Source organism: Trachemys scripta, chromosome 1, assembly GCF_013100865.1.
Source record: "Trachemys scripta elegans isolate TJP31775 chromosome 1, CAS_Tse_1.0, whole genome shotgun sequence".
Lineage (NCBI taxonomy): Eukaryota > Metazoa > Chordata > Testudines > Emydidae > Trachemys > Trachemys scripta.
Window position 1 is genome coordinate 297733885 of NC_048298.1, and position 13347 is coordinate 297747231.

Below are 13347 nucleotides of genomic sequence, written 5' to 3' on the forward strand. Positions count from 1 at the left end.
AGCTGGGACAGAGGGTTGAGGTGGGGGGGGTGAGGGCTCTAGGGTGCAGGCTGCCCTGGGGCTGCAGGGGGGAGAGAGAGATTTCCCCCAGCCCTCTCTCGCTGCAGCAGCTTGGGGTTGGGGGAGAGGCTCCTCTCCTGGGCAGCAGCAGCTCTGGCTGGGCTGGGCCAGGCCAGGGGAGGGGTCCTCTCCCAAGCCGCCACAGTTTTGGCTGGGCTGGGCTTGGGGAGGGGTGCCTCTCCCCGGCAGCTCCAGCGGGGGGGCTGGACAAGGCCAGGGGATGGACGCCTCTCCCTGCCTGTGTGGCCCTTGATAGCTTGCTGCATGGCTGCGCAGCTTAGAGGAAACATAGGTCCCAGCTAGGAATAGCATAACGTCTCAAAACACCCATCCATGTCATATAGGGCAGGGCAGGATATGGTATCAACGCAGCTATCTTGGAACCCATCTATTGTCCACCAAGGCAGCTGTGTTCATCAGCAAAGATGAAGTGATTAAGGCCTAGAGTGAAACTTTCATGAGCCAGAGGAAGAGCATTTTCAGCGGAAAATCCTCATCTGTGGGACTGTCTTCTGGATGAAATCCAAATGAGCCTAATCTCTTACTGATTTCTGATCCCATTGCAAAATCCACCATTACTCAAAAGCCTTCCTACAATATCAGCACCTGTGGAGAGGGGGAAAGAAGAAAAGAAAAATATGCCAAATCTAAGCAGCTAAACCAGAATTGGAAAGTATAAGGATTTATGTCGTACACATTTCTGTTCTGTAAGTATGACCTACATTCTTTGTTCCTAGATACATACATTTACATTTAGCTGTACTAAAATGTATATTATTAGCTTGTGCCTAATTTACCAAGCAATCTAGATCACTCTGTATCAGAGACTTGTCCTCTTCATTATTTACCACTCCCACAGATTTTGTGTCATCTACAAACTTTATCAGTGATGATTTTGTTTTCTTCCAGGTCATTGATTAAAAATGTTAAATAGCATAGGGCCAAGAATCAAGCCTTGCGGGACCCCACTGGAAGCACACCCGCTTGATGATGATTCCCTGTTTACCACTACAATTTGAGACCTATCAGTTAGCCATCTTTTAATCCTTTGAATGTGTGTTATGATAATTTGATATTGTTGTAGCGATGGCGTGGGCACTTTTACTCACTTGCCACAAGTTACAGAACAAACTGGTTTGTAATCCATTGAGTTATCTGAATTATTGCTAGGAGGAGTGTTGGGACCACATTTCTATCTGAAAATGCCATGTATTGACAAGCCCTCAGAAATGTAGATTGCATTAGTCATTTCACTAAACAGAGAGCTCAGAATATGAAAAATTCACCACATTTAGTTTCTTGATGATCTGGTCAGCCTACTTTTGTACAGAGAAACCTGTATCTAAAAACCAAAACAAAAACCTATTTCAAAGGATTTTTGTATATGTCTCTGGCATCCCTTGAATTGTCTATCATGTCACATACTATTTTACTCAATTGACTAACTGTGTTTGCATCTATGCAAAGAGAGAGCAGGTGGGTTGGTAATATCTCTTATTGGACCAACACAGCTACAACAATATTCCAAACAATCTATAAAAAGACTCAGTCTTCAGTGGACAGAGGCTCATCATATTATTTTCTTCCCCCTAATGATTTTTTCCACCCACAAAACATTGAAAATGTAAATGTGAGTTCGATGGTTATTGAAATTTCTTATAAACTTTAATCTTTCAAGTATACTTCAGCTATGCAAAATGCGGATTCTGAGTAAATATTAGTGCAGTTAATGGAAATTGTGTAGTAAATGCTTAAGCACAAAGCTGAAAACGAGTTCCTTTCTTTGTTCCTAACAGCACAATCCCCTTTCAATGCTTCAGAGGGTGTGTGTGTGTGTGTGTGTGTGTGTGTGTGTGTGTGTGTGAGAGAGAGGGGGGGGGGGAAGGATGTCTGAGGATTTGGCCATAATGCAGCATGTAAAGAGAGATTTTTTTAAAAAGAACTCGAAGAAAAAGGACAAAATTCTTATGGATTACACTTTATTCTATTTAGTTTTATACTTTTTCATTTGTATAAACATGCCCATTTTATAATAGTACAAAGTAGCACTACAGCATTCAATCCAAGATAATCCAATTACTGTTTCACTCTGTTTCTCACTGTTGTATTCTATGGCTTTGTATACACGTTTGAGGTGTGTGGAGGTGCCCCTTCTATTTTCCTGTCCATCTCTTTAATGGTGTTACTGTATAAGGTTCTGTACCATCAAAAGAGATTATGAAATTACTTCTTAAAGCTAAAAGTATTAAATGAACACACTTATTGCAAACAAATTTGTCAGTGTCTCAAACAGCTGGAACTTGACTTTCTAAAAAGCGGTGTACCACTGTGCAGAGTTTAATTTAGGCACTTGGGTTTTTGCGTGACAAAGAATTTGATTTTGTAGAAATCACATTTTGTAGAAATGCTGCAGGTCAGGCTCCCAGCTTGTCTGATGGAAGTGCATTTTGAGGGGCTTATTTAGTTGGATGATGGTGCCCCCGAGGCTCTGCATTAGTTGCCTTGTTTAAAATTTACATGCCATTTGGCATACTGCTATCAGGCAATGTCAGAGTCTGCTATAATCTGGGTATTCATTTTTATGTCCATTTACTTGGTATTAATACTCATATTTACTTAGCTGTCCTACAGACTCAAAATGTGGCATTGTACTGACTATTTGGCACTTTGACATGTTTCTACCATGCACTCTGCATAGATGTACTGAAGAGGGATTTGCAGAATGGTTTGAAAGACTATATTACAGTTTCTCTGCCTATTTGGGGGTTGGTTTGTTTTTTGTCCACACTTGTTATGATCTATATGTCCAGAATAGCATCAGCTTTCTCGGAAACACGAAGATTTGTTGCAGTGTCTCAAAGTGAAGTTGAATTATACAAGTCCCTCTGCTGGATATATGTCTGGATCAGGCAGGCAAGGTATAATTATGTAAATTTGTTGATTACCAGCGGCGGCTGCCATTGTGTGTTTTATAAAAATTCTCTTTAGATAACAAATGAATTGAGCAGGACATCCAATTTTTGTCATAATTGTAGCTAAATAAAATTAGAGCTTCTGTTTTAAGTTTTAACCATTAAACACCCATAAACACCCCTGATACAAATGATGATGATGATGATAATAAAATTGCTGTTCATACAATACACTTGGGGGGGGGGGGGGGGACCACCAGAAATGGATACTTGTACCTAAGGGCTTGTGTACACAGAGCAGTAATGAGGACTACGGGGTTTGATTTCTAAAGTGCACGAATGCATTGCACATTAATTGGACTTTATAGATCCTGCTAGTGGGCACTATTGGTTCCATAGTACACTTTAACATAATGCTGTTTGAAACAGTACAGTGTTAAAGTACACTAGAGAACATTACAAAGAGATTACTCCTTACAATATATACAAAGGGAGAATCCCAAAAATCCCCCAATTTTTGGACATCTACATAAAACTCAAAAATTGCAAAAAATGAAATTAATAACCCCCCCCCAAAAAAAAAAAAAACAGAAGCCCGCTTATACCAACCACATTAGTATTGTTTGCAGAGGTGACAAACCACATACACATACAGACCCCAGAAATCTTTCAGGCTCTGAATATATGAAACTTATTTGGAAAGAAACTGTTCCTGCATTGGAATCTCTAGGGAGAGAGATGTGTTAATACCCATCCCCAAAGAGGCTGAGTTTGTGGGGGCCTGCATCAGTCCCAGTGTCTGCTGATCCAAGGCGTGAGCAACCAAGCTTGGTACCAGATTTTGAGGATCTGTCACCCAGCCCAGCCCCCTTTCTGTTGGAAGGAGAGGCAAAACCTGACCCTGTTTGCTTAGTACCAGCCACATGATGCGTCTTTTATTTAAAACCCAGTAATCTTTGTACGAGCATATTTTTACGGTTATTTATTTTACCATTTTTAAGACAACATTGATGGTACAGGTACCAGCAGGGCCGCCGAGGGGGGGGAGCCGGTACAAATTACCGGGGCCTGGCGGTCCGGAAGGGGGCCCGGCTTCCCTCCCCCCCTCCCCCCCCATCGCCTTACCGGGGCCTGGCTTCTCTCCCTCTCGTCGGCCCTGTTTAGCCGATCTGCCCTTGTGGGGGGTCCGAAAAAATTTTTTCACCGGGGCCCGAACCCACTCTCGGCAGCCCTGGGTACCAGATAAGGAGAAAAATTAAACAATCCTAAAAATCCTTAAGGTAATAATACCTATTTAATAGAGAGCAAAAAAGATTGTCACCTTCTCTCACAAAGTAGTAAAATAGCTATGTCAGAGAGATGTTTGGCTGGTTTTTTAGCTGCATTAGGCCAGCATTGCACCACTCTGCTGGTACAAAGCTACCCTAAAAACAAATTCACTTGCTGCTGGAAATTTCCCCTGTGTAGCTGATTAGCAGCTGCTCTTATGCCACCTCTCTACAGTCAGCACAGGTGGGAAGGCATCTCCGTGTCCTGTTTCTAGAATGGTTTGTTGAGACCTTAGGCAGCCAGGTCTCCTAAGATTCTGCAGGCTGTTCCAAGCTTGTCTTGGAGGAGGGGTGGGACCAGTGCAGAGTAGCCCTAGGATGGGAGGTAGAGTGTAATGGTGGCTTCGGGGTAGTCAATTATTTTTTGCCAGGATCCATATTACTTGGTCAAGGTATAGTCAAGGTTCAGACTCCAGAGAAAATAATAATTATAATTAATAATAAGTAAATAAAAACATTTCAGGGTCATTCAAAAGCATCTGGCGGTCTGGATTTGGCACGCAGTCCGCCTATTGACTACCCCTGTTTTAGGCTACCTTTGCACCTCCCCATTCTGAGTTGTACTAAGTGCTCTTGAGCTGCAGGTTAGGATCTTGCCCAAGATTTGCACAATCCTTGACAACATTCACTCCTGGAACTATATAACCACAAGCATTCAAATAGTGATAAGAATTTCAATTAACTAATCATTTTATAATCTGGAGGGGGGCAGAGAGACCTAACAGGTAGCTCTGGGGCAAGTAAGAATTGGCATTTTATAAAATTTGGAACATGTTTCTCTAAAAGATGCCCTGTATCAAAAGGAAGCCCCCTTACATTAACAATCCCAGCCTTTACAGCCCAGATTAAATCATAGATTAGCTGAGTCATATTCAACAGAGGGTCCTGTGGCACCTTTAAGACTAACAGAAGTATTGGGAACATAAGCTTTCGTGGGTAAGAACCTCACTTCTTCAGATGCAAGTAATGGAAATTTCCAGAGGCAGGTATAAATCAGTATGGAGCAAGTTTCTTCATGAGGTTGATAGATTTCCATTCCATACGGCTAAATGCAGTGCCTTGCATAGTGTCAAGTATCAGAGGGGTAGCCGTGTTAGTCTGAATCTAAAAAGCAACAGAGGATCCTGTGGCACCTTTAAGACTAACAGAAGCATTGGGAGCATAAGCTTTCGTGGGTAAGAACCTCACTTGCTCTATACTGATTTATACCTGCCTCTGGAAATTTCCATTACTTGCATCTGAAGAAGTGAGGTTCTTACCCATGAAAGCTTATGCTCCCAATACTTCTGTTAGTCTTAAAGGTGCCACAGGATCCTCTGTTGCTTTTTACAGATTCAGACTAACACGGCTACCCCTCTGATACTGAGTCAAACTGACATCATTGACCTCTACCCAAAGTGGAGAATTATTTCTTGATTAAGATCAAAAAGAAAAAAATCCAACTTTTTTACTTAAAAAAATTTTTTTTCAAGAAATCTCTCAGAAAAATAGAAATTGCAGCACACAGCGGAACAAATTCTGCTCTAGATCCAGAAGCCCAACCATGACCTCCCCACACTGGGATGGGGCAGGACTGCATTATAGCTGAGTGGATTGGTGTTTCTGTCATAGTTAGAACATAACATAACATAAGAACGGCTGTACCAGGTCAGACCAAAAGTCCATCTAGCCCAGTATCCTGTGTACCGACAGTGGCCAATGCCAGGTGCCCCAGAGGGAGTGGACCTAACAGGCAATGATAACATTCTACTTAGAACATAACATAGTTCCCCAAACAAAGTGAAGTCACTCAGGCTTTGTGGGGGCTTTCATCTCATGAGGACAGTCGTAGGTTTCATAAAACATATGTAAGTAACAAATAAACGATCACTTTGAAGACAGCAGCTTACAATGAATCTTAAGATGTTTGATAAGCACAAATTTAATCTAATTTTCAATCAAATTGTGCCAAATTTAGCTAAAGAATATGTGACAAATGATCATTCTGAACTGGTGCTGTGTGCCTCTTAATTTTGCTTTTCACCCAATCCTTCAGAAAAGCATATTTTATTTTGTATAAGATAATAGTTTGTTTGTGTACTAAATAAAGTATTTACATTCCCAAAAGTCCTGTTTCTGAACCAGCATACAGTCCAAATATAATTATGATATTGCATAATATGTACACCGCAGAAGCAGTCTCTTCCTTAGTGACTGCTTAGTTCCTACTAGTTCTCCCCACGTATAGGAACTTTATTCCGAGAATGCCTTTCTGGATTACGCCTTTACATTTGGCAGAGTCCTAAAGTGGCTACTATCTAAATAGATGCTGCTGCTTCTTTCTTTCTTTCTTCCAGCTGGTAAGTACTCCTAACTCCTATTACATTTTCCTCTAATTTTCCTTTTCTTATTCCAGAGGAGAGGGCATTTTTACACGGAATACTTGTTAAATTATTTTGCCATTGAAGTTTCTTGCCTTTTTTTTAAACATCTAAAGTAAGCCTTTGTGTCTCACTTTTACCTGTCACCTACCTATTTTCTTGCATTATTGTATATTTGTTTGTTTTAATGTGTCTCAAATAGGAAACAAGTTTTAGGCTGTTCATCCTTTGAAAGTAAGGTGTGCTTAGCAGGTGCAAACTTGAAAACTTAAACTCCTGCTTTTAAACATAACATAAACAATACCTTTCCACCACTCCCTTAGGCTGATATCAGCCTACAAGTTATTTTCTCTTGTGTAATAAACCGATAGCAAACCTTTGAAATGATGTTGCAGGTTCTTCAAAGAACAGTTTCCCTTTTTATTTCTCTCTCCTCAATATATTAGATAGTACATCATCTTCCCCTTGAAATTACTAACAGCAGAGCATTTCAACTATTTCCGCCTGCATTTTTCTGAAGGTATTTTTTTTTTCAACAAGCAGTTTGGTTATTATGAAGAGTAATAATAGTAATTAAAAAACCCTTCTCCTCCAAAGCTCCTTGCATACACTAATGCATGTGATTAATTTTAGGCCCATGAATAGTCCCATTGAATTCACATTCAGCGAGATTACTCATACATGCAGAGTTAAGCACCTGTATATGTGCTTGAAGAATGGTGACCTTAAGCCTCTGCAACAGCCAAAGAGGAACACGTTGCTGTGCAAGAAAGACTAAAACAAGACAACTAATGGTCATTACAATTTCTCTTTTTCTTTGTATGTGCATTTCTAAGGTAGTCATCATTGCATTATCTAGACACCATCACTTACATTAAAAAGAACAACAGTGGTCTTCCAGGGTGAAAAACCAGTTCTCCACCCCTCTCCTATGCTTTAAGACATTTTCTTGGGATCATAAGAATAGCCATACTGGGTCACACCAATAATCCATCTAGCCCAGTATCCTGTCTTCCAACAGTGGCCAATGCCAGATGTTTAAGAACAGGGCACTACTGAGTGATCCATCCTAGCATCTGGCAATTGGAGGCGTAGGGACACCTAGAGCATATGTTGCATCCCTACCATCTTGGCTAATAGCCATTAATGGCCCTGTCCTCCATAAAATCATCTAGTTCTTATTTGAACCAGGTTATACTTTTGTCCTTCACAATATCCCCTGGCAACGAGTTCCACCAGTTGACTGTGCATTGTGAACAAGTAGTTTGGTTTGTTTTAAACCTGCTGCCTATTAATTTCATTGGTGACTTCTTGTGTTATGTGGAGGGGTAAATAACATTTCCCTATTCACTTTTTTCCCCACAGCATTCATGATTGTATAGACCTTTATCGTATCCCCCTTTTTAGTTGTCTTTTTCCTTTAAAGATGAACAGTCCTAGTTCCTCCTCGTTGTTTTTGCTGATACAGACTACGGCTACCACTCTGAAACCTAGTCTGTTCAGTTTCTCCTGATATGGAAACTGTTCCATACCCTTAATCATTTTTCTTGTCCTTCTCTGTACCTTTCCCAACTCTAATATATCTTTTTTTGAGATGGGGTGACCAGAACTGCATGTAGTATTCAAGTTGTGAGGTACCATGGCTTTATATAGTGGCATTATGTTATTTACTGTCTTATTATCTATACCTTTCCTAATGGTTTCTAACATGGTTAGCTTTTTTGATTGCCACTGCACATTGAGCAGCTGTTTTCAGAGAACTATCCACAATAACTCCCAAGATCTCTCTTGAGTGGTAACAGCTAATTTAGACCTTATCGTTTTGTATGTATGGTTGGGATTATGTTTTCCAGTGTGCATTACTTTGCATTTATCAACATTGAATTTCATCTGCCATTTTGTTGCCCAATCACCCAGTTTTGTGAGATCCCTTTGTAACTCTTTGCAATCTGCTTTGGACTTCACTATCTTGAGTAATTTTCTATCATCTGCAAACTTTGCCTCTTTGCTGTTTATCCCTTTTTCCAGATCACTTATGAATATGTTGAACAGTATGTTACCCACTTAATTTAGGGCACCCTGCCTATACCCTACCGAGAGCTCAAGGCGTGACCTGGTCAATTTAGGGCACCTTGCCTATACCCTACCGAGGGCTCAGGGTGTAAGGCACCTATCCTTACCCACGGGGCTCAGGAAGAAACCTGGTCAATATAAGTACCTTCCCTTTGTCTCAGGGCTCATGGCTCTATGGGTCTGCAGAACCTTTTCCTTGGAAAGAGCCTTACACAGTGGTGCTCTAAACATCTATTTATTTGCAACACACATAGAATATATATATACCAAGCAAATATCTTATGCTCACCACTCCCTATATACAGACAAATTTCATCTGATGGCCAGTCAGGATCCACTCATCTGGGGGTTCCCGGCAATGCCTCTGCACATCAGTCTTGAGGTCAGAATTCCAGCAGCTTCATGTTGTACTGCAATCTGGAAATGATTCCCAAAGAGCATTGTTTTTCACTTACATTATATAGGTAAAACTAGCTACCTCTTTCAATTTTACTAAACCTATCACATTATCCCACACTCCTAAATAAAAATTTTAACCAATTACATACTGGCACCTGTGTGTCCTTCTTCCTGCCCAAGTTTTTTTACATTTTAATTTTCATGCCCAAATGATAACTTAGTTGTGACTTCTGTTTATGCAGAAAGTCAACATAAAAACACTGGTTAGAGCTTATTTACTGAGTCTCTCTCTGTATCTTCCCTAATTTCCTAGCGCCTGGGTGTCTCTACTTAATAACCTTGGTGGTTATAACACTCATTAGGGACCCCTGGTTGAGAACCACTGTTCTAGGTCAAGGCACAGGGCTTGGCTACACTGGCACTTTACACCGCTGCAACTTTCTCGCTCAGGGGTGTGAGCAAGTTACACTGGCGCTTTACAGCGCTATAAACAGTGCCCCAGCGCCGTAAACTAATCCCCTCATGGAGGTGGAGTACCTATAGCGCTGGGAGAGCTCTCTCCCAGCGTTGGCGCGCGACCACACTCGCGCTGCTGCGGGAGCGCTCCCACGGCAACGCTTTGAAGTTTTCAGTGTAGCCAGGGCCATAGTAATCCAATCTAAAGGTGACAAAAGGATGGATTGCTATGGCTCAGAAGTGCAGAGTGTACTAGAATTGGCTGTGGGTGTCTCCTCTGGTAGTTGTAATGACTTCCATCAGCATGCAGGGATCGTAGTTCAGCAATGATGCTATTAAAGGATTTTCATAGTGGTGATGGCCCTGATTTTGCCACTGTTTCTGACCTTGAAATTAACAGGACTATCCAGTATAAAGTATTATTTACACAATATGATACTCCTGGGGGAATTGTGCGCCACTGTGCGCACTCATATTTCATGTGTTGTGCATATTTTAAATATCTTTTTGCAGAAAGTAGCTTCTGCTGAAAAGTTGCTGCAGTTCCACCTTTTGCTCACCAAAAGGTGCTGTGGCACTAGAGCAGAGCAGCAGCTCTTGGCAAGCCCCAGCTATCACAGGCAAGAGAAAGAGCCTGCCTTCTTCACAGTGCCTGTCGGGCCACGTCCGGAGACGGGGTCTATGGGGAAACAGACAGCGTGGGGCTGCTGCGGGGTTAGACGGGCTCATAAGGGCTGGTGGGGGAGGACAGACTGGGGTAGTGGCTGAGTGGAGGTGCAGGTCCACATGGGTAGAGGGGTGTGTGTGTGTGTGTGTGTGTGTGTGTGTGTGTGTGTGTGTGTGTGCGCGCGCGCAGACCTACAGGGGGAAAGTGGATGGCTGAGTGGGGTCACAGAGACACGTGGTGACAGGGGTGGATGTGCCTGACTGAATTGAAGAGGCTAGGAGTCAGCCAGGGTCTGCATGGGGATGCTCCCTAACAATCCCTCCCCACCCCCTAAAAACCCTGTTCCATACTTTTCCCACCCATACCCAACAACCCTTCAAGTTCATACCCAGGTTCCTTCCCAGCAATTACTTCCCTCTCCCTCAGCTCCTTTGTTACCCCTGACTCCCCCAAGCCTTTGCACTGCTTCTGAGGGATGCGGGAAATACGGTTCTGTATTGTAGTTAAATGAATTATTACTCAGAGTTCTGTATTAATATATGCCTAGTAAGGAATCTGTTTGTCAAAAAAAAAAAAAAAAATCCTGAATCCCATACTTGCTGACAAGTATTTTGAAATAAATTACTGAAATAATTGAAACTGGTGTGATTATATAGTATTATTTTGACAAATAAAATATGCAGAATTTTAAAATATTGTTTACAGATTTAAAAAAAAAATGGGTGCAGAATTCCCTCAGAAGAAATGTGAATAAGTGTTGCTGATTTGGACGCAAAATTAGCAAGTCTTAGTCACGAGGACAGGTTAAACAATGCTTTTTGCCTTAAAAGTCTTGCATGTGAAACACTTATTTATATCATACAATGTTGTATAATGTCAGAAAGCAACACAAATTAAACAGTGCTTTTTGCCTTAAAAATTGTTTCTCTTTGTTTATGATGATAACTCATCCCAAGTAGTAAATGGAGCTTCAAAACCAATTGCATAATACTACTTAAATTTTATGGTTGTATTTTGGAAAACGAGACCACACAGGTTTCTGAGATGACCTTCTTTTTTCTCCTTTCTGCTGCTTTAGGAGTATTGGATGGGGCTCAATGAGGTAGTGTAGCCTTTTTGTGATGGAGAAGGAGGCAAGCCAGTTGGAGAAGGACCATGTCCATAGTGTGTATGAGAAAATTGCTCCTCACTTCCATGATGCACGCTACAAGGCTTGGCCAAAGGTACAACAGTTCCTTTCAGATCAAGAACCAGGCAGCTTGATTGCTGATATTGGTAAGTTTCATCCCTGAGTATGACAACTGTTTAAAAAGGAATTTAATTTGTTTAGTGTTGATAGTGATCAAAGCCAGGGATGCCTCTTCTCTGTATTAAGCAGTACTTTTGGGGATGGTCAAGGTCACCTTGCCTTAAGCTGCAGGGTTTGAAATGAGTGCTCATCTGCAAAACGAGTGTTTTGGAGCTGGTAGGTACTCTTTTAATCATCATAGCCTGTCTGCCTATCAAATTTGTCTCTTTCTTCTATAATGGACCTGCTTCCAGAGCCACCCATAGATACATACAAGCCATGTGGCTGTGCAACTTTTCCCATTATCTACTTGTGATGGAGTGTACCAGGCCTTTGAGGCCCCTTGCTGGAGGGCCCATGGTCTTACCATACCCTGCCCCAAGAAAGGAGCAGTGAAGATGGGTCCTCCAGGCCTGCCTAGAGAGGCTGCACAGAAGCAGCCAATCTGAGCCCAGCAGGCTCAGCTAAAAGGCGCTGCAGGGCCTGAGCAGGTCAGTAGGACCAGAAGAGCAAGGAAGGGTGCTTCTTCCTGGTCACAAGAGCCCGAGAGAGAGCCAGAAGATGGTTTTTGGTGGCATTTGTATTTCATAGAATCATAGAATATCAGGGTTGGAAAGGGACTTCAGGGGGTCCTCAAAGCAGGACCAATCCCCAACTAAATCATCCCAGACAGGGCTTTGTCAAGCCTGACCTTAAAAACCTCTAAGGAAGGAGATTCCATCACCTCCCTAGGTAACCCATTCCAGTGCTTCACCACCCTCCTAGTGAAAAAGTTTTTCCTAATATCCAACCTAAACCTCCCCCACTGCAACATGAGACCATTGCTTCTTGTTCTGTCATCAGGTATCACTGAGAACAGTCTAGATCCATCCTCTTTGGAACCCCCTTTCAGGTAGTTGAAAGCAGTTATCAAATCCCCCCTCATTCTTCTCTTCTGCAGACTAAATAATCCCAGTTCCCTCACCCTCTCCTCATAAGTCATGTGCCCCAGCCCCCTAATCATTTTTGTTGCCCTCTGCTGGACTCTTTTTCCAATTTTTCCACATCCTTCTTGTAGCGTGGGGCCCAAAACTGGACACACTACTCCAGATGAGGCCTCACCAATGTCAAATAGACGGGAATGATCATGTCCCTCGATCTGCTGGCAATGCTCCTACTTATACAGCCCAAAATGCTGATGATTTGGTGAGAAGGAAGAAGATCTGAGAACTTCAGCCCTTAGGTAAGAGTGAAGAAAAAGGGGCTACATGGGAAAAGGCTCAGGCTAGCAGCAGCGAACTGGAGGCAACTGCTGTTGATAGTGTCTCTGTGTTGGGACCCGGAATAGTGGGTGGGCCCTGGTTCTCCCACTGGTGAAGTGGTCTAAGCCCCAAGCAGGGGACAAGTCTTAGAATCCCAAAGGCAGGGCGGGATTTAAAGGGCCCAGAGATGGGGCTGAATACCCTGATGAAGGCAGGCAGTGTGTTGAACTCTTTGCTACCCCAAAAGGGGTTCATCCATTTGACTGTGTGAGTTAGCCTGGCTGCCTATCAGATTTGCCTCGTGCTGCCTGCTCTCCCTTTTTCTTCTGTAATGGACCTGTGTGAGTTGGCCGGAGAGCTGAGCCTCTGAAGACCTACAAAGAAAGGCTGACACCCTACTGAAGGCACTAGGGGCCAGAAAGGCTTGCAGTATCACACCCAGCCATTAGGAGACACTTGGGAGGTGAATGTCCTGTCACCACTATTAAAGGAAAGTATGAAAGGGCTAAATAGCTGAATAACGTTGCAAATAATTTTCCCTTTTTTATTTTAAGATGTTAGTG

The 13347-nt window shown here is 42.4% G+C and overlaps 1 protein-coding gene across 4 annotated transcripts in view; it reads left to right on the forward strand.

Annotated features, from left to right (window-relative positions):
- Positions 1 to 278: 278 nt before the first annotated feature.
- LOC117871043 (probable tRNA methyltransferase 9B) overlaps positions 279 to 13347 on the forward strand; it is a 44480-nt gene continuing 31411 nt past the window's right edge. Inside the window, exons 1-2 of one of the 4 annotated variants that reach the window (XM_034758631.1) lie at positions 279 to 767; positions 11334 to 11530. In XM_034758631.1, coding sequence (XP_034614522.1) covers positions 11377 to 11530 — 154 coding nt within the window. In that variant the 5' untranslated portion in view covers positions 279 to 767; positions 11334 to 11376. The other 3 variants (XM_034758632.1, XM_034758634.1, XM_034758633.1) reach the window with 3 other exon arrangements.